The sequence below is a fragment of the Panicum virgatum genome, chromosome 9K (assembly GCF_016808335.1).
Source record: "Panicum virgatum strain AP13 chromosome 9K, P.virgatum_v5, whole genome shotgun sequence".
Classification (NCBI taxonomy): Eukaryota; Viridiplantae; Streptophyta; class Magnoliopsida; order Poales; family Poaceae; genus Panicum; species Panicum virgatum.
Genome location: NC_053144.1, coordinates 9886010 through 9908198, shown reverse-complemented (window position 1 = coordinate 9908198; position 22189 = coordinate 9886010). Strand labels below are relative to the sequence as shown.

Below are 22189 nucleotides of genomic sequence, written 5' to 3'. Positions count from 1 at the left end.
ATGTTAATTCTCTCCTTTTTTTTCAATAAATTTGGTTAAATTTTGATGACGCCCTGTGTTGTACTAGGACGGAGTGAGTATGCAACAATGCGCCACTTAGCTATTCTTCTGCGGCCAAACTTGTGAATCAAGGACCACTCTGTGTGTCAAGGGACGCTAGCTTACGGGCTGCAGCTTCGCCCACCGCCGCACTGCCGGGTTAACGTCGCCGCAGCAGAGGGCCGCCGCTCCCTCAGCGCCACGCCACGACAGCAAGCTCGATCGACGCGCGCTCCGCGGACGCCGCCGCTCTTCATCTCCGCCTGCCACACCAACCGCGACGCGCTCATCGCCGGCTCCAAGGCAGGCAGATCGCGCTCCAGGCGCACCATCCCCCGCGGCCCGCGGCGAGTAGGGGCGCGCGCCGCTCGGAGATGGACGGGGTGGTCGTGATTTCATTTACCGTCCACCCCACGCGGAAGTTCTCTTTTCTCTTTCTCTATCTGTATCTGAACTTGAAACTTTGTGTGACGCCTTGTCACCGCGTTCCTCGTCTCCATGAATTTTTGTAGGATTTCTGCGCACCCGTGCCGCCGTCAAATGGGGATTTCCCGGGAGTCGGGGGTGATTGTTATTTCGTTTACCGATCGACCAACCCCTGCAGAGACTTCTCTTTTCTGCTTCTTCCTGTATGCATGGCATCTGAGTCTGAAATTTTGTATGGTTCTTGGAGACTACACTCCCCACGTGCTAGCCGGCCATTCGATTCGATTGCTCCTGGCAGCTCATCGAATCGGATTAGCGTTTATATATGGTTTGGACTGCAGCAAAATGCAGACTGTGATGCCTAATACATGACTTTGCGTAGAAAATCATGAAGTATTAGCGGCCGTTGCACTACCAATGCTCTTTCACGTGTCTATTCTGCAATTCTAATTTCGTCATTCTTTTCATCTCGCACTTGTACCGCATTGCATTTTTCTGTTGGTAGAGCCAACAACCATCCGAAACTTACATAAACATTGCGTTATCCTCCAAAATACTGTACCATCAGCAAACGTGCATAGTCACATGCACATGATTCGCTTTCGCTCGAGCTGTTTTTGTAATATTTTTAATCACATGGCACAACTCAGAAACTCACAATGTACGCACACTCACCTCTATAAACGCGTATATACAAATCCTGCATCTATAAGTATCTTCAAAGACCGAGCCCACAAATACTCAAAATTGACAAAATTATCATCATAGGCGCATCACCATCAAGGGAAACATTGCCTACCATTGTAAGCACAACACCATAAAATTTACTGTCAATATAATTAACAAATCATTAGTCTATGTGTCGGATACCATAATTATGGGGCACCCTAACCCTGGGCTAAAAAACCCTCAACATGCGCAAAACGGGATTCGTCACCCGGGCCGGATCCTTCCCAAACTCGGACGCACGAAGCCTCTTCAGATACGGAAAGCCCGAGTCATGCTCGGCCCACGGCCCAGCACCACGATATGGCCCCCCTAAGGCCTCGCTGACTGTGGAAGAGATCTCTGCCTCGCTCGAGAGCTCCCTGCCGAGGACCCTCGAAGCAAAGGCAAGCTCTGACTCGCTCGAGGATCGCCCGTCGGGGCCCCTCGATGCGAGGACAGACTCCGCCTCGCTCGAGGCTCCCTCAGCCGAGCCCTCTGCGGGGCCTCGGCGCAGAAGAAATCTTCGCCTCGTTCGAGACCACCCTTGGCGGACCGGAGCGGCGGCCCAACCACCCGACGGGACGGGCGCATTTACTCGTCAACTATTCCACAGCACGGGGCGGGAATCGGGCGGTGTCAGGCGGCGTCAGCTGACATTGGCCATCATGCCGCACAGCGGATATGATCGGCGTCTCATCAATCTGCGCCCGCTACTGTGCCGCTGTTCCCGGTGCAGGATGGGTCTGCAGAGCTCTGTGCGGACTTGCCTGACGCCTCCATCACTGTGCTGCCTACTCTCTGTACCTTTTTTCCCTTGCAGGACCCTCGGAGGTCATGGGCAACGACCCTCGAACACAGTACGAGCCTCGACCAAAGCCAGACCGGCGCCTTCAACACCCTCGATGCCTCACCTCATCCGACATGGGGTTCTGCGCACTTCTACAACTATCACCACGCCGTTGACTGGCGCCACTGGACAAGGACACGCTCCGGGCATGGGTGGAAGGATTCGCAAGAACGATGACCACGACTTAAGCCATTCTCCACAGCGCTCGGCGACAAGGAAGACCAACTGTGCTCCCCCGGACCGGGGGGAGAAGAGGCGACCTGTAGATATCCAACACGTGTAACTCCCACCTCCTTGGTCTATAAAAGGAGGAGCATGCACGGGCACCCACGGACGGACGGTCGCACGCTCATCTCCACACACACACACACACGCCCCACTCGATATTGGCACTCGCCTCAATCAACCCTAGCGCATCCGGGACTTGGGAGCTTCCCTCCACAGCTTGTACCCCCTATTACGAGCACTTAGGTGCAAGTAATACAGTGTATACCTCTCTGCTGGACATACGGTCTCATTGGCCGGAACCAGGATACACCCGGTGTCATTATGTTTCTTCTTACATCAATCATCTGGAGACAGGGACACGCAGCACATTCACTGGTTGAAGCCGGGCCGCGATGTCAGGACACCGATACTATACATACTTGATGACACAAATAACATATCCGACAATCAGTGGCGGAGGATGCCAAAAATTTTAGGTGTGGCGGTGGATTACTAGATTATGTTCAAATATTATACGGAAATAAAGGTTCACAACAAAAATATGATTTAGAAGTACCTCAAATGAAGAAAAACATGTAAAGTACGCATCAAATCAACAATTGGACCAAAGAAGCTATCAAACAAAGAGAAAACATAAATTAGTAACGAAATATTAGAGTTAAAATATTAAATGTAATACAAGATACACAATTAGAGTATAGAGTTATACCGGTATATTTATTATTAGTTGCGTCTAGGAGACTTTGGCAATTGCATATTTCTATCTTTTTTTCTTCTGAAAAGCCTTCTTGATAGATTCAAGATCAATTCCTTTAAATATCTCCCGCTCAATATACACCACCATCAAGTCATTAAGCCAACCATCGGACATCTTGTTCCGCAACTCAGTTTTAATAATCTTCATGGCTGAAAATGCTCTTTCAACTGATGCAGTTGCTACTGGTAGCAGCAATGCCAGCTCAATTAGGCGATAAACCAAGGGAAATATTTCATGCCTCTTAAGTTCAACCATTTTCATTGCTAGGCTTGCAAGGTCATAACAAGCTCTGAATGCCTCAACTCTTCTAACATGAATAATCAAGGTTTCTAACTGGTCTCTTATTCTTTTTCGGTCATCAAAAGAAAAATCATCCAAATATATATCCGTGAGGCGAGCAAGTTTATTCACATCAAAGTTAGAGAATGAATCTCTAGGATCAAGGCAAGCAAAGCAAGTAAGTAATTCCGATGATACCTCACTAAATCGATGATCAAACTCTGTTGTGATAGCATCTATGGTAGCAAAGAAGGTATCAACACGAAAGTAATGATCTTGAGTGATGTTGTTTCTCCCTCCTTTCCTTGATCTACCAAATCTTGGTACACTATCTTCCATATTTGGTATTGGGATATCATTTTCTTGGCAAAATGTTTTGACTTCTTCAAGTAGTGGCTCATAACCTTCGCTTCCCAAATCGTTCAAACGTGTTTTCACGTCAATAACCAAAGACATGGCCTCAACAATATTTTGATCCTTCTTCTGCAACAGATGAGTGCTTGGGTTTGTGCTACTGGATCCGAATGGACTAAAATAGCTCTTTAGATATGAAATAAATAGTCAAATTCACATTAAAGTAAATTAGTTTAAGTTCCCAATCCTATACAACACCCAAAAAAACACTACTTCTCTCACCTCTTCCTTGTGCCTTTCTTTTCCCTTTTCTGCTAGAGCTTGGTTGTTGCTCCATGGAGCTTGAGCCGGCAGCTGCCTTCCCTTCCCTAGTTTCTGCTGCAGTGAGTGAGTAATTCTGTAATTGAGATTTGAGAGTGACCAAGGGATGGAGGGAGAGGGTAAGGGGCAGAGGGATGAGGGGAGGGAGTACCGGAGGCCGCAACGGCGTTGCGGGGAGCCGGAGAGGGGGCTGCCGGCTGCGCCCGCGCCGCTGCAGGGAGCCGGGTGTAGGGTCGAGATGGCGGACTAGAGGGGGGGTGAATAGTCCTTTCTAAAACTAATTGCGCCGGCTAACCGAAACTTATGCGGAATTGAAACTATTCGCTTAGCCAAGACTTCACCCCTCTAACTATGACTCTAAGGCACCTCCAAAAAGATCCTACAAAAAGCAAAAGGAGTGCCAAGCTAGTAAGAGCTCTCCTAACAATTCTAATGCCAAGTCATATAAGTCTAACCACTAGTACTTCACAAACCGGAGGAGCTCCTACACAATTCTAATGAGCAAAAGCACAAAGCCAAACCTAAGCTCACTAGATGCTCAAGGACAAGGATACACAATCCAAATCCAAGAGCTCAACTTGCTTAGCTACAAAATCTAAGCAAGAGCAACTAATTAAGCTACACAAGTTAACTAGTTACACTAGGATCTCTACTTCTAGCTACACAAGCAAGAAGATGATTAGCAAGCTACACAAGCTAACTAATTACTAGAGAGCAACTACACAAGCACAAGATATATATGAAAGTAAATACAACGCTTGTGATTTGGAGAATGCAAACCACCGAGAAGAGTAGACAAGATTGACACGGTGATTTTTATCCCGAGGTTCACTTGGTTGCCACCAAGCTAATCCCCGTTGAGACAAGCTCCAAGGTTGCCGCCGATCCTCTTGCTAGTGGTGACTCTCAAGTCACACTCTCCCACGTGGAGTGCTCACACCGAGCTCTAGCACATGATCCGGCCGAACCACTTGTTGCTCTTCACGTCTCGCTCAACTAGAGTTGCTCTTCGCGGCTCCCGCGGGGTGAGCACAATACCTCTCACAATCTCTTCTCCGGAGCATCGCACACTCTTCTTGCGGGCTTCAACGGAGCCTCTTGCCACCAAGCCGTCTAGGAGGTGGCAACCTCCAAGAGTAACAAGCACACCGGCTTGCAACACGATCACCTAGTGCCACTCGATGCAATCTCTCAAAGCAATCGCATTAGAATCGCTCTCTCACTCGATCGGATGATTACTATCAAGTTAGAGTGAGTAGAGGGCTCTCAAGCACTCTCACACATGGACACCAAGTCCCCAAGGTGCTAAGCCATCTCAAATGGCCGGCCACACCCTCTATTTATAGAGGGAGGCCCCAAACTAGCCGTTACACTCAAATCCCGTGAAAACTGAGTTTTCGCGGACTGTCCGCCTCACAAAAACCGGACCGTCCGCCATTTAAAACCAACGGCTAGAACTGCAATGATTATGTGTCAGAGTCGACCGTTAAAGCCCCGGGCGGACTGTCCGCTCCCCTGGGGCGGACTGTCCGCGGTTCAAAACTTCGAACCAACCGATTTGCAAACGTCTCTGACTAAATCTGGAAGTTACCGGCGGACTGTCCGCTCCCCAGGGGCGGACTGTCCGCAATTCAAAAAGTGAGCACACACAGAAACCGCAGTGTTTCTGTCCCAGAATTTGCAGTAGGAGGCGGACCGTCCGCCCCCAAGGACCGGACGGTCCGCAGTTCATTTTGGACACCCAAGACAGAACAACCAAGTTTCTGCGTCCGTTTAAGCTTTTAAAGGCGGACCGTCCGCCCCCATGGACCGGACGGTCCGCAGGTCATTTTGGTCCACCCACAGAGCCAAAAACGGTTCTGTTCGAGCTCAACCGAGATAACGGCGGACCGTCCGCCCCTCAAGGGCGGACCGTCCGCAGGTCTAGGGCGGACCGTCCGCAGGTCTATTTCCAGCAGAAATGTATCTCGGTAAAACGGCCATAACTCTTAGCTCCGATGTCCAAATTAGGTGATCTTAAACTCTATGGAAAGCTAATTCAGAGGGCTACACAACCCAACTGAATTCTTGATCCAAAACACAATGGATCAAAGCAGTATTCCACTCCAAGAGACAACCTAATTTCCGGAGAAAACCAAAAGACCTTTCTTGCTTCCCAAAGTTGATCAACATCAACTCCAACTCTTTTTCCTTTGCAAATGTGCCAACACCACCACGTGAACAATACCATGTGCATGTGTGTTAGCATTTCACAATCATTTTCAAAGGATTTTCACTTGATCTCACCACGCCACTCGATCCTAGCAACATCGCAAAGTTAGATCGCTCAAGTGGCACTAGATGACCGATATGCAAACAAGTTTGCCCCTCTTGATAGTACGGCCATCTATCCTAAATCCGGTCATGCACTTCTCTACACAACCTTTGACCGGTGAAATGAAATGCCCTACAAGTCATACCTTTGCCTTGCACATTCCATTTCATCTTCATGAGTCAACACTTGGCTTGATCTTCCTTGAATGATATGATCCACTCCATATCATCACATGACCTCTTTGGTCCATCGATCTTGACCTTGCTCGCTCTTCACCGTTGCCTCGGTCCATCGGCGCCAAATCTTGCCCAAGCTTCACCGCCTCGCGGTCCCTCGCTTCAAAACCTTGACTTGCCCTTCTCCATTGCAACCGGTCCATCAAGCCAAGCCTTGTCTTGATCTTCTCCACTTTGGTCACATAACTCCATGTCATGTCTCATATGCAATGAGTTCCTCCATCACACTATATGAGCATAGCATCAACCCTTAGCCATTTCTCCTCCATGGCATATGTCGCTCATACTAGTGTCTTTGTGTGGACTAATCTCCTGTGTATCTCAACATAAACACTTATTAGTCCACCTAAGTTGTCACTCAATTACCAAAACCAAATAAGGGTCTTTCAATCTCCCCCTTTTTGGTAATTGATGACAACTCTACAAAGATATGGAAATTAAGCATATTCCAAGCTAGCACTTCACACATGTGTAAATAGCTAACTTGGTTTGGATTTTATGTTTCTTATCCACCAATAAGACTACTTGTGAAAGATTGAATAAGCACCATAAAAATCCGACTTGGTAGTAATAACTCCCCCTACATGTGTGATCAAGAGATTTGGTTTTAAACTCACACACATGCATAAATATGAAATTTGTGGGATTGTTATCACTACTAAGTGATGCTAAGGTATATAGGATAAACCTTTGAAGCGTGATACCAATTTGAGTTGCATCCTTGAAGTTCATTCTTTAGCATCAATGAGTAACTAGACATTCATCAAAAACTCAAGATACCTCATGAGATCAACAATATTAGCAAGGCTCTTGATTCATTTGTAAAAAATGTTTAGCTACAATCTATGCATGCTAGTTATCAAATCATCAATTAAGTTCTATGACTAGCATACATCACACACAAGCAATGCATATATAAATTTTAAAACTTATGCAAATGCAAGCAAGCACATGAATATGCACATATCAAATGCAAGCAACCAAGTTCATGAGCTTTCTCCCCCTACTTGTGTGCTTCTCTTGTCTAAGAATATTGATCCTCTTGATCCATGTCCATGATCGCACTCTCATCTCATCTCCCCCTTTGTCATCAAAGGATAATTCATATCTTTGTTCATTTCTCTTCCTCTTTGTCATCAATGACCATAAAAAGGGCCGAAGCCACATGAAATTTTCCATGTGAAGATCAATGGCTACCACTTGAAGTTGTACCTCTTGTACTTGTAGGGTTACCACTTGTATACTCCTTGTAGGCAATCATATGAAGCGCTTGTGGTTTGATACAAAGAGTTGGACTTGGGTAGATGGTTGAGTCTTGAATCTTCATTTTTGATGGACACTTTCAATTTGATTAAAATTGACACCACTTGTAACAACAACATGTGAAAGCATGAAGACCACATTGAAATGCCACATGTAGGATACTAGTAGGATTCTTGACCTTGATACCTTGTAGTGGGGCTCCTCCCCCTATGTCAAAGTGTTTGTCAATCTACTTGAATCTTGAGCTCTTCTTGATGAGGGTAGCTTTCTTGATTTGAATTGATCACTTAAAGTTGAGGATCACTTGTGGAACCACCATTATTGCACTAGATCTACTTGAATGAATACCACTTGTATGACCATGTATATCATTTGTAGAGATACAATGATATATCTTTTGTTGAATCTAGTATCACTTGTAAAATCATGATGGACCACTATGTTGAATTTGACATTGATAACCAATTCTTGAACTAGATTGTTTCCATGAGCTTCTTTCTCTTTGACTTGATCAAGACTACTTGTCCAAATAATTCAACTCGGTTTGAACCAATGACAAGCTTCTTCACACCTCATTCTAAGGGTTATCTTGACAATGTTGAGTTAAACACTTGAAAGCTCATTTTTTAGATCAACTACTTGGGTTTACTAGCTCATGAACATGTCATATGTTACCACTAGATCATATCAAGCATAGAAGCAATAGTGGCATCATAAAACATTTAAAATTATTTTATTTTTCATGAATGATCACTATATATGACTATATGCACTAATCATGTCCTTAGCATATAATGAATGCATATGTCAAGCAATTTCACCTTGCTATGTTGGAGTAGAGGATAGTCATTAGATTCCAATTCAGTTCTCCAACTAGCATCATGAAGTCCAATTATAATAGCTTGGTGAAGACAATGAATACCATTCTTCACCCATATGAAATGAATATCACTTATCATCAAATGCATTATCTTGTTGTGGTTGGCTTGCTTCATCTCTTTGATCCTTGCTTGCATGAGAGAATACCATTTGAATATACTTGAATTATCATGAATCTCTCTATATTGGGTATTGCCTGCTTTTCTTGATCTTCCAATTTTAGTACCAAAAATGTGATAAGTACACTCTACAATCAAATGGCCTTGTACCTAATACTTGTCATGCTTCTTGTCATGCTTATAACTCCTCTCAAAACCAAACCTAAGTTCCTCAACCACTTGTAACGATGATTCCAACTTGAGGACCTTTCAATTTAAGTGACTCAAGATCAATCCAATATTTGTCACTTTTCTGGCAGATTTTGTACTTCTCAAATAATACATCAAATCTCTCAAAGTACATGTTGAATTGCCACAAAAATTTGTGGAGATGTGTGGCACTAGGTCATCTAGTAGCCATAAAAAATTGAGCTTCAATGCTTTTCTAGATTGCTACCAGATTTCACATCTTCACTCATGGGTGCATGCTGAAAACTGCTGCACATGCATTGACAAGATCCACTTCAAAATTAAAATATTTCTCATCATACTCTCATGAAATTTGCACAGCAACTAGTACCATAAGTGTAGGGCATGCATACCAAATTTCAAGCCAGTCCAAATAAATTTGATCATCCAACTATAGCTATCTTCTCAGCTTACTCAGATTTTCAATAAAGGACAGATTTTGAGCAATTGAGCTATACTTCATAAAATTGAATCAAACTTGATGTTAACTTATTTGAATGAACTCACAAGACATATATCTAATCATATCCCATATTGAATGTCATCTCATGATCATATCCATTCAAACTAACTCAATTTTGATCACTAACCATTTAATCCAATCAATCATCTTGTAGCAAGCAACAAGAGCATATATATCCAATTCAAACATCTCATTTGCACTCAAATGAATGTGATCAACTAGAGATATACCTTGATAGCTGATGATAAGTCTAGATGTCAGGATCCTCCTTTTTGTCCATTCGCGGACTGTCCGCGATATCCTAGCGGACCGTCCGCCTTTGAATTTTCACACCGCCGCCCGACTGAAACTGCCTCTGGCAAATACTGCCCAACACAGGCGGACCGTCTGCGGTCCTTTGGCGGACCGTCCGCAGTGTATTTTTGCGGTTGAGAACTTCTCTGCAGAGCCTCTGGTGAACAAGTCACTTGAACGGCGGACTGTCCGCCTCTTACCCGCGGACTGTCCGCACTACCAAATTTCAGACAGCCCAGAACTTTTCAAATTTCACAATTTTAACTTTGAATTGGGATCATTGCTCATATAAAATTCCAAAAAATCTCAAAACTAGCATGAACATCATCCAAAGACTCATATGAGTGAGTAAGAATGAGAATTCAAAAATAATTCGAGTAAAATCAAGGAAACTCATAAATACCCCATAAATGCTTTGAAAATTCAGAAATTTGAAGCAAGGAGTGCACAAAAGAACCAAATGTCATAAGAACTAGTTTTCAAGCCACATTTGAGAAGTAAATGACATTTAACTCATTTTTCAATTTGCAAAAAGATTGTTCATCCAAAAGCAAAGTTTAACACAAATAAATTAGCAAGCCAACAAATATTTCCAACAAATCATCACAACTAGAATAAGACATTTGTATGTTGTAGTACTTGGACTTCAATGTTTTGTTTTGACATTGGGATGAGAATAGCACTAGGCTTTAATTACTTGACTCAATCACATGATGAACAAGATAAAATCAATTGAATCAAGCCTCCAATGTCATTGGTACCTACACACATTTATCCACGTTTTGATGGTACCCAAACTAGGTTGGGTCCTCTCAAGTTATGAGCAACATACTTTGGCAATGCCTTACTATGAATAGCGGGATGTTTTGCAATAGTAACAAATGAGGTACCATTATCATCCTTTCTAAGCATAGTATTTGCATCAATTGAAATAAGCTTAGAATTGTTACCTAAGGGACATGAATAAGCCATGTGTCCCCTTTCCCGGCATAAGTAGCATCTTCTCTTTTGTTGAGCCTTTTCTTCCTTGCTCATTTGATGCTTCTCATTGCCTTGCTTCTCATTGTTTGCTTGAGTCTTCTTCTCAAGCTTGCTTGGGCAACCCGAAACTAGGTGACCCAATGTTGCACAACTATGACACTTGATGTGAGCATGTGGATTCTTCTCTTGATTCTTGTTCTTGCTCAACTTCTTGGCATCTTGAATGTGAGTTGGATGCCTTTCTCTTGCCTTGCCACCCCTTCTTGTTTTCTTTTTCATCATCTTCAAATCATCAACTTGGTCATCATGGTTGATCTTGACTTGAAGTTGGGGTGCCTTCTCTTGCTCAACTTGTGGCTTTGGTTGAGGTTCTTGTTGCTTCACCAATTGCTTGGTTGGGCACATTAAGGTGAGATGACCCCAAGTGCGGCACTTGAAGCATTTGACATATTTAAACTTCTCTTCTTCCTTCTTCAACTTGAGCTTTTCTTTGTTGGGGCAACCATTTGCAAAGTGTCCCATCTCATGGCATTGAAAGCACATGAAATGAGATAGCTTCATTTCTTCTTACTTCTTCATCTTCCTATTATATTTATTCTTGCCCCATTTCTTTCCTTTGGCTTTGCTCTTGTTGGAACCAATGCCACTCATGTCACCGAAACTTCTTTGATTTTTTATTATGCTTTCAAGGGTGACTTTTGATTTTGTCCATCTCTCTATCTTGTTGCTCAAATACTTCACTTGACTTTGGAGCTCTTTGTTTTCTTCTACAAGGTTAGTCTCATATTGCATAGTAGAAGAAGAACAAGCATTTGAAGTACATGGCATAAACAATAAATCATCACATGAGGTGGATACATGTTTCTTACCTACATCACAAGGGTTAGCAATATTTTGCAATTGATCCTTTGACACATGTGATGAGCTCTCACTAGTTTTAATTACTTTACTAGAAAGCTTGTTAGTGAGTAAAGCATGGTCTTGTACCAAATTCTCATGAGCAACACTAAGCTCCTCATGAGTCAATTTTAGCTCCTCATGTGAACAACTTATGACATAAAGTAGATGCTTTTGTTGTTCACATGTGTCTTTGAGAAAAGAGTTTTCTTTTTCAAATTTGATTGTTTTAGCTAACACTTCCTCAAATAATTTGGTCAAGCTAGCATATCTACTCAAGAGCTCATCATATGAATTAAGATCAATCACATTGCAATTTGATACCTTTGTTTCACCTTGTGACATGAAGCAATGTGGAGATGGAGATGAGCTTGAAGTAGCAATATCATCCGTACATGAGCCAACTTGATCATCAAGTATGCTTGGAATAGAATCATAATTTGCAACACTTGAATCATCATCAATCATGTCAAGTGAACTTGTTGTAGATTGATTATCATCGTCATCACTTGACCATGAGGTGGAGCAATCTTTCACAACCACCATGTCATGGATGTGCTCATCATCCTCATGCACTTCCTCCTTGGTCTTATAATCATCATGATCATCGGAGGCCGCCCCATATTTCTCATTTAGATAACTCCAAATCTTGTGGGCGGTTTTCTTGTCCATGACCTCACAAAGAATGCAATCATGCAAAGATCTAAATAATATGTTAGTAGCATGGATGTCTAGATCTAGGCATTTCTCTTGTGTTGGAGTTAGATTTCCATCATCTAACACATGAGAAAAACCTACATCCACCATCCACCACATTTGAGGGCAAATAAATTTAAAATTGCATATTATCCAATTTTTCCACCGTGCAAAGTGTGTGCCATCAAAAATGTGTGGACACTCAACATCTAGCCCATAAGTCGCCATCCTCTCGGGTCGGTAAGGACCACAAATGAGAGACCTCGGCTCTGATACCACTTGTAGGGTTGAGATGGCGGACTAGAGGGGGGGTGAATAGTCCTTTCTAAAACTAATTGCGCCGGCTAACCGAAACTTATGCGGAATTGAAACTATTCGCTTAGCCAAGACTTCACCCCTCTAACTATGACTCTAAGGCACCTCCAAAAAGATCCTACAAAAAGCAAAAGGAGTGCCAAGCTAGTAAGAGCTCTCCTAACAATTCTAATGCCAAGTCATATAAGTCTAACCACTAGTACTTCACAAACCGGAGGAGCTCCTACACAATTCTAATGAGCAAAAGCACAAAGCCAAACCTAAGCTCACTAGATGCTCAAGGACAAGGATACACAATCCAAATCCAAGAGCTCAACTTGCTTAGCTACAAAATCTAAGCAAGAGCAACTAATTAAGCTACACAAGTTAACTAGTTACACTAGGATCTCTACTTCTAGCTACACAAGCAAGAAGATGATTAGCAAGCTACACAAGCTAACTAATTACTAGAGAGCAACTACACAAGCACAAGATATATATGAAAGTAAATACAACGCTTGTGATTTGGAGAATGCAAACCACCGAGAAGAGTAGACAAGATTGACACGGTGATTTTTATCCCGAGGTTCACTTGGTTGCCACCAAGCTAATCCCCGTTGAGACAAGCTCCAAGGTTGCCGCCGATCCTCTTGCTAGTGGTGACTCTCAAGTCACACTCTCCCACGTGGAGTGCTCACACCGAGCTCTAGCACATGATCCGGCCGAACCACTTGTTGCTCTTCACGTCTCGCTCAACTAGAGTTGCTCTTCGCGGCTCCCGCGGGGTGAGCACAATACCCCTCACAATCTCTTCTCCGGAGCATCGCACACTCTTCTTGCGGGCTTCAACGGAGCCTCTTGCCACCAAGCCGTCTAGGAGGTGGCAACCTCCAAGAGTAACAAGCACACCGGCTTGCAACACGATCACCTAGTGCCACTCGATGCAATCTCTCAAAGCAATCGCACTAGAATCGCTCTCTCACTCGATCGGATGATTACTATCAAGTTAAAGTGAGTAGAGGGCTCTCAAGCACTCTCACACATGGACACCAAGTCCCCAAGGTGCTAAGCCATCTCAAATGGCCGGCCACACCCTCTATTTATAGAGGGAGGCCCCAAACTAGCCGTTACACTCAAATCCCGTGAAAACTGAGTTTTCGCGGACTGTCCGCCTCACAAAAACCGGACCGTCCGCCATTTAAAACCAACGGCTAGAACTGCAATGATTATGTGTCAGAGTCGACCGTTAGAGCCCCGGGCGGACTGTCCGCTCCCCTGGGGCGGACTGTCCGCGGTTCAAAACTTCGAACCAACCGATTTGCAAACGTCTCTGACTAAATCTGGAAGTTACCGGCGGACTGTCCGCTCCCCAGGGGCGGACTGTCCGCAGTTCAAAAAGTGAGCACACACAGAAACCGCAGTGTTTCTGTCCCAGAATTTTCAGTAGGAGGCGGACCGTCCGCCCCCAAGGACCGGACGGTCCGCAGTTCATTTTGGACACCCAAGACAGAACAACTAAGTTTCTGCGCCCGTTTAAGCTTTTAAAGGCGGACCGTCCGCCCCCATGGACCGGACGGTCCGCAGGTCATTTTGGTCCACCCACAGAGCCAAAAATGGTTCTGTTCGAGCTCAACCGAGATAACGGCGGACCGTCCGCCCCTCAAGGGCGGACCGTCCGCAGGTCTAGGGCGGACCGTCCGCAGGTCTATTTCCAGCAGAAATGTATCTCGGTAAAACGGCCATAACTCTTAGCTCCGATGTCCAAATTAGGTGATCTTGGACTCTATGGAAAGCTAATTCAGAGGGCTACACAACCCAACTGAATTCTTGATCCAAAACACAATGGATCAAAGCAGTATTCCATTCCAAGAGACAACCTAATTTCCGGAGAAAACCAAAAGACCTTTCTTGCTTCCCAAAGTTGATCAACATCAACTCCAACTCTTTTTCCTTTACAAATGTGCCAACACCACCACGTGAACAATACCATGTGCATGTGTGTTAGCATTTCACAATCATTTTCAAAGGATTTTCACTTGATCTCACCACGCCACTCGATCCTAGCAACATCGCAAAGTTAGATCGCTCAAGTGGCACTAGATGACCGATATGCAAACAAGTTTGCCCCTCTTGATAGTACGGCCATCTATCCTAAATCCGGTCATGCACTTCTCTACACAACCTTTGACCGGTGAAATGAAATGCCCTACAAGTCATACCTTTGCCTTGCACATTCCATTTCATCTTCATGAGTCAACACTTGGCTTGATCTTCCTTGAATGATATGATCCACTCCATATCATCACATGACCTCTTTGGTCCATCGATCTTGACCTTGCTCGCTCTTCACCGTTGCCTCGGTCCATCGGCGCCAAATCTTGCCCAAGCTTCACCGCCTCGCGGTCCCTCGCTTCAAAACCTTGACTTGCCCTTCTCCATTGCAACCGGTCCATCAAGCCAAGCCTTGTCTTGATCTTCTCCACTTTGGTCACATAACTCCATGTCATGTCTCATATGCAATGAGTTCCTCCATCACACTATATGAGCATAGCATCAACCCTTAGCCATTTCTCCTCCATGGCATATGTCGCTCATACTAGTGTCTTTGTGTGGACTAATCTCCTGTGTATCTCAACATAAACACTTATTAGTCCACCTAAGTTGTCACTCAATTACCAAAACCAAATAAGGGCCTTTCACCGGGGAGACGGCGAGGCACCCAGGCACGGCGCGGACACGGGGAGCCGCCGAGGCGCCGAGCCGGGGATGAAGGCCGGAGGGCGTGGGCGCCGGCACGCCACTGCAGCCTGCAGCAGGGAGCCGGGGAGGCAGCGAGGTGCCCAGGCGCATCGGGGCCGGAGGGGCGGAGGGCGAGGGCGCAGCTGCAGGGAGCCGGGATCTGGGCGAGGGCGTCGGGCGCGCGGCGCCTCGGTGCGCAGCGGGGACGACTAGGACGAACTGACGAAGTTGCGGCTGCTAGGGTCAGGGAGGTAAACCGGACTTTCTTCATGGGCCGATGTATATTCCCACTATGGGCCGGGCCGAGGTATGGCGAGAGCCACACCTCGCCACACTGGGCCCTCCGCCACTGCCGACAATCAAATTGATAGTTCATAAATAGTTAATTAATTACTACTTGTTCCTCCTTTCGATTTATACACCGTGTTGACTTTTCTAGATACATAGTTTTTTCTATATATCTATACAATAGCGTATGTTTGGATTCATAGCAAATGATATGTAGGTAAACAAATAAATAAAATCTGCTAGTATATTTTGAAACAGAGGAAGTAGATGTCATCCTCTCCCTGTTTCTCCTCCTGCACGGCTGCACCTCAAGATCTCATATGGCACATCTTCCAGTAGACAGCTAATGTCGCCTATACACACTCTTGTACGGTCTCTTGGACAGTTTTTTCCCCCCTCCAAGGCTGCCATCGTACAATGCGTACCAAAGCCCTGTTCTGTCTCTTGGTTTGATTTGCATCAACCCTGAGAGGCTCCACGCTCCCTTTGAACGGGCACAAGAAACCTGTGCTTAGTCAAGCTCGTGCCGCGACGACACCGCCGTGTAGATGCACCCAAAACTCAATCCCAGCCGTCGGCAATGAGAGCCTGAAACTGTCCACGGTCCGACGGCCCGCCGCCCCGGCGGCTCGGCCATGCCGCCACGGCACGGCCTCCGGCTTGGCGCGGAGCCCGTACGCCCGCCAGTACGCGCGAAGCCGAGCCGCCGACGGCCGACCCCTCTCCCTCGAGTCTCGCCGCGCTCGTGTTAGGCATGCCCCCGCACCGGCGCCCGCGCGGAAAACGACGGTGCATAACCGCCAAGGATACCCAGGCCGCGCGCGCGCGGACGGGTGCGGGGATCTTGACGCTGACGCCCCCCGATCCCGCGCGGGCCCCGCCCTCCCCCCGACCAACCCACGGGCCCATGTCCTCCTCCGCGCCACATCATATTCATATCGCCCCCCGCGACTCGCGACGACGCATTCCCCGCTTCACCCGGCCCCGGCGCCCAGCGAGAGGAAAAAAAACAAATCAGGAATTCCGCGAGGGCACCACCATGGCGGCCGCCGCCACCGCCTCTGCCTCGGCCGCCTTCCCCGCGGCCTCCCCCCTCCGCCGCGACGGCCGCAGGCCCTCCCGCGTGGCCGTCAGCGCCGCGGCGACGACGCCCGCGGAGGCGGCGTCGGCGGCGCTCGCGGCCGCCCCGGCGGCGCCGGCGCCGATGGTGCGGGTGGCGCCGGAGTCGCTGCAGAGGGAGAGCGGGTGCCTCGTGGCGGGGTTCCGGGAGCGCAACGCGGGCGCGGCGGACGGGGAGGGGTTCGGTGGGGACGGCGGCGCGGCGGGGGGAGGAGGGCCCGGCGCGATGGAGTACCTGACCAGCGTGCTGTCGTCCAAGGTGTACGACGTGGCAATCGAGTCGCCGCTGCAGCTCGCCACCAAGCTCTCCGACCGCCTCGGGGTCAACCTCTGGATCAAGCGCGAGGACCTGCAGCCGGTAATCCACGACGACGCGCAGCCTTCGTTTTACTTTGTCTAGCCACCTTTTTTGGGTTGGTTTGTTGTGTTCACGGGCGCGGCTACTAAAGCGTTTCTATTATTCCAAAAGAAGCTTTAGCCGCTACCTGTGTCTCTGGATACATTTTGCACTCAACCATAGCCAAGTTCAATGGAGTATTTTGATAACGCTGAAACTTTTCGGGGTTTACCTCGGTAGCGTCATGGTTCTGCTGGTTTGAATAGGATGCTGGGATTCACAGAATCTCATGAATTCTCTTGGTGCCGGGACAGGTACTTAGACATTCCCTTCAATTTTCCACCTTGGCTTTGACACGTTCTTGTCACGCTTTCTCCGAGGAGAGTAGACGTTTCAGGATATTTTGCACTTAGACATTCCCTTCAATTATCGGTTGATTTCTATAGTGATGAAATCTTGAGGTGGCTGTTCTTTTTTAAGTTGACAGACTCTGATTCAGGGTCTGGGAAGTTTGTAACTGTTCTAATATATTTGATTTTCTGTGTTCTTATCAATAGCATAACCCATAGCGATGGAACCTTATGTGCATATATACCTTTTGAGAAGGAATCCTATACACGTTTCAAAGATAATCTCCCTATCTGTTTGCCATACATACGTTTCATACATAGTACAGTTCCTAATTTTTTTTCTGCACATATTACAGTTTCCTAATTTTTTTTACTTGACTGTGTTTAGTGTTTCTATGTGGTAAATTTCAAGTTCACTGAAAAGTACTGTTCCACTTCTGTGCTTTCTTTTCTTTGTTTCTCAAATTTTGTTTCCTTGGTTATAGGTATTCTCATTCAAGTTGCGGGGTGCATATAATATGATGGCAAAACTCTCTCCTGAGCAGTTGGAGAGGGGCGTCATCTGCTCCTCTGCTGGAAACCATGCTCAGGGAGTTGCTCTTTCTGCTCAGAGACTGGGATGCGATGCCGTCATCGTCATGCCGGTGACAACACCAGAAATCAAGGTTTCTGATCTTTTCATGCCCAAACTTAGGGCTTCCCTTTCACGATGTATTCTACTTAATGCTCACTGAACAATAAACTTAACACCTTAATTCCAGTGGAAATCAGTGGAGAGGTTGGGTGCAACGGTAGTCCTCGAGGGGGACTCATACGATGAAGCTCAGTCATATGCAAAACTACGATGCGAGCAGGAGGGTCGCACGTTCATACCTCCATTTGACCATCCTGATGTTATCACTGGACAAGGAACTGTCGGCATGGAAATTGTTAGGCAACTGCAAGGTCCACTGCATGCAATATTTGTACCTGTGGGAGGTGGCGGATTAATCGCTGGTATTGCTGCCTATGTGAAACGGGTTCGCCCAGAGGTAAGTTTTCCATTGTACCATTTCTTTAGAAAAACAATATGTTGAAGACAATGAGTTTCTTTTCATGCCATCATGGAGATTTGGATTTGATGTTTAAGTGCATTTGTGTAGTTGAATTATTTCATGTTGAATCAACCTTGTACTGTAATCCTTTTCACAATTGAACCCAGTATATCTATCTTACAGTGATTTCCATTCAGGCTGATATTTTTTGGTATGCTTTGGCATCATTTCTTCTGTACAGGTGAAAATAATTGGAGTAGAACCCTCAGATGCAAATGCAATGGCATTGTCCTTGTGTCATGGCAAGAGGGTCATGTTAGAGCATGTTGGTGGTTTCGCAGATGGTGTAGCAGTCAAAACTGTAGGGGAGGAAACATTTCGCCTGTGTAGAGAACTGGTAGATGGCATTGTTATGGTCAGACGAGATGCTATTTGTGCTTCTATAAAGGTGAGAACTATACATGTATTCATCTGCCATTCATTAGTGCTTTAAATGGGTGTTTAATTGAACACTGTAATATTTCATAGTCTCAACTCACTTGAAGCTCTGGAATTCTGGATAGAATGCTCAAGAACAAGATTGTAATTTGTTCCATTAGCATTCTCTGTTGTAGTGGCCAGTCAATGTAAACCATAACATTTTCGGAAATCAGAACACTGTCTAGTGGGAATGCCTTATAAGGTTATGGTTCCGTAACTCTCTATCTAGTATCAGTTCATTTACTGTGTAGGGCATTATCCAATATAGTTTTTCTCTCTCTAAGTTTACTGTAAGTGTTCTGTTAGTATGGATACAGAAATAGAATTCATCACAAACTACTTATTGTATTTCGATCTTTTTGAATACATATTGTCCTTTTTCATCATATACAGTGCATTATACTTGCATTCTGCACTTGGTATATCAGTGGTACTGAGATGTATCTTTTTTTAATGCGTGCAGGATATGTTTGAGGAGAAAAGAAGTATCCTTGAACCTGCTGGAGCCCTTGCACTGGCAGGGGCTGAAGCCTACTGCAAATACTATAACTTGAAGGGAGAAACTGTGGTTGCCATAACTAGTGGAGCAAATATGAACTTTGACCGACTTAGACTAGTAACTGAACTTGCTGATGTTGGTCGAAAGCGTGAAGCAGTTCTAGCCACATTTTTACCAGAGGAGCAGGGGAGCTTCAAACGATTTGCAGAATTGGTATACCCTGTGATAGTAATGCCAACTTGTTTTAGTTTAAAATCAATTTCCTTTCTTGTGACATCTCATTCTGCAGGTTGGCCGGATGAATATTACTGAATTTAAATACAGATATGATTCTAATGCTAAAGATGCCCTTGTTCTTTACAGGTACTTATAAAGTTGGACATTTTTTATCATTATTCATCCATGTCAAATTGCCAATGTTTTTATCCTTGACTGAGATGTACATTCTTTTTATTTTATTGTCTGATCTTTTTTTAAAGTATATACAACAATGGTTACCTTAGATACTTAGATTGATATTTGTTACAGCGTTGGCATCTACACAAACAACGAGCTTGGAGCAATGGTGAATCGAATGGAATCTGCGAAACTGAGGACTGTTAACCTTACAGACAATGATTTAGCAAAAGACCACCTTAGATACTTTGTAAGTTGCATCTGTCACACTGAATAGCTATTAGCACATTATTTTTCAAGGGATCAGTTGTAATTTGTAAATGAGTCTACTTTTAGTGTTATTATGGCAATGGATATGCATCTACGCCCATTAAGGTATCTATCAGGCTAGTATGTTTTTGCAACCTGTGACTGAGGATGTCTAGTTTACAAATAATTACCTTAAAAATCTAGATTGCAGCTGACATTTTGTAGGTTAATTTAGTACACTGCCAAGGTTTTGAATGTCAATTGTTTTAGTTCCCTTAGGGGCATTTTTCATGCAAATGTCCTGCTATCTTATTAGTGATTCCACTGTATCAATTTTCAGATTGGAGGTAGATCAGAAATAAAGGATGAACTTGTTTACCGGTTCATTTTTCCAGAAAGGCCTGGGGCCCTCATGAAATTTTTGGATGCATTCAGTCCTCGTTGGAATATCAGCCTTTTCCATTATCGTGGACAGGTATGCGATCAGTCTGGCCTTATTGTCTGTACCCTTCTTACATTGTGTCTATCTATGCGATCTCATAATTTGAAACTTTGATCTTGTTGTTACTTCCATTCCATGAAGCCAGAACATGTTTAAAAAAACCCTGCTCTTCAAATGATTATATGCCCCTTTCGTTCTGAACTTGAGAAAAAGTATATACCATGCTGGAAATTGTTCTGGGACATGTGTATTGCTTGTATGAGTGTTAGTAAACAATGAAGACCACCAAAAAAGAGCATTCATCACCTAATTCTCTTGTGCAGGGTGAAGCTGGAGCAAATGTATTAGTTGGCATACAAGTGCCACCGCAAGACTTCGATGAATTCAAGAGTTGTGCTGACAGTCTTGGGTACGAGTACATGTCAGAGCACAACAATGAGATATACCGGCTGCTGTTGCGTGATCCGAACATTTAATGTCGTTAGGCACATGATGGGTGAATGGCTATTTTCCTTTGCCCCCATAAATTGATGAGACTTTGCAAGCAAGATTCAACTCCAAGGTAGAAGGCACACCTTGCTGCATCTGTAGGAGTAAAGCCATCGCCATACCCATTTATGTAGTGCTGATTTGGCTTTTGTTAACTTGTTAGATTGTGTAGTGTATCTGCTATTGTGCATCTGTAATTCGTGCTTTGTGGTCTCAATTATTGGTGCAAGTCACCTAAATTTCGCAAATAATGATAATAAATATGTAACCCAAATATCTGATAATAATGTATTGAGATCCGGACTGCATCAGTTCTATAAAGTGTATACCATCCTATCTCTTCGCTATATTGAGTTTTGAAACAAAATTGGGGACTTTTGACTTTTCACAAAGTTTTGTATAACAAGCTGGAAAATATGCTGACATATTGAACCTCCCCTATATTGTTAGCAGTTATGTGGAGTTCAAACTGAGTTTATCTTCTGCATTCCAGTTCTCAAGTAAATTAAAACATGTCTGGAGGAGCCTATCGCTAGGTTTGGAAACCTTATCTGCGGGGATGTGAATTATGTGGTGTCAATTTGAGAATGTGTGATAATGTGTGGTCTACTGTTCTGCTGTGACGCTTGGATGGATGGGTGTGGTGTGTTGTGTTGCTATTACTGTTGCAGCGGTTAACTGAAATGGTGGGGGAGAGAGTTTGTTGGATGGTCAGTTGGTGCGTGGTGGTTAAGCTCGACAGCAGGAGTCGCTTACATGTGCCATGTGGGTGGCACGCAGTCACATTTCCTGGCATTTCCAATAATTCCAAATGGAATGTACCAGTATCTTTTATCCTTATCGGCCTTCTGGAGTTCTAAATTTGCATAGAACTCAAAATAAAATTGCAAGTTGCCTGCAGGACCGAACGTCACATCACCGCTCCTCCAGGTTTAGCGTTGCTCGTTTTTTTAGCATCTGTTTATCGCTCTCTGAGCTGAGCGTCGCTACCTGCTCCAGCCCCGGCTCCGACGCGGTCCTCCAGGTTTAGCGTTGCTCGTTTTTTTAGCATCTGTTTATCGCTCTCTGAGCTGAGCGTCGCTACCTGCTCCAGCTCAGGCTCCGACGCGGCTAGGGATGAAAACGGATCGGATACGGACGGATA

The 22189-nt window shown here is 45.0% G+C and overlaps 1 protein-coding gene across 1 annotated transcript; it reads left to right on the top strand.

The window, feature by feature from the left end:
* Positions 1–16625: 16625 nt before the first annotated feature.
* LOC120649995 (threonine dehydratase 1 biosynthetic, chloroplastic-like) lies at positions 16626–21371 on the top strand. The gene is made up of 9 exons (XM_039926949.1): positions 16626–17127; positions 17942–18121; positions 18218–18487; positions 18732–18938; positions 19434–19682; positions 19759–19832; positions 19998–20115; positions 20455–20589; positions 20880–21371. Exons 1-9 carry the CDS (start codon positions 16690–16692, stop codon positions 21030–21032), a joined length of 1824 nt encoding a protein of 607 aa, XP_039782883.1. The 5' UTR covers positions 16626–16689; the 3' UTR covers positions 21033–21371.
* Positions 21372–22189: the final 818 nt, after the last annotated feature.

What these genes read in the sequence shown, in the direction of transcription:
- LOC120649995 (XM_039926949.1), top strand. Translation starts at nt 16,690, where the DNA reads ATGGCGGCCGCCGCCACCGCCTCTGCCTCGGCCGCCTTCCCCGCGGCC. An exon ending in TGAAACGGGTTCGCCCAGAG is followed by an intron (nt 18,488 to 18,731) that starts GTAAGTTTTCCA and finishes TCTTCTGTACAG; the next exon opens with GTGAAAATAATTGGAGTAGA. An exon ending in GATGCCCTTGTTCTTTACAG is followed by an intron (nt 19,833 to 19,997) that starts GTACTTATAAAG and finishes TATTTGTTACAG; the next exon opens with CGTTGGCATCTACACAAACA.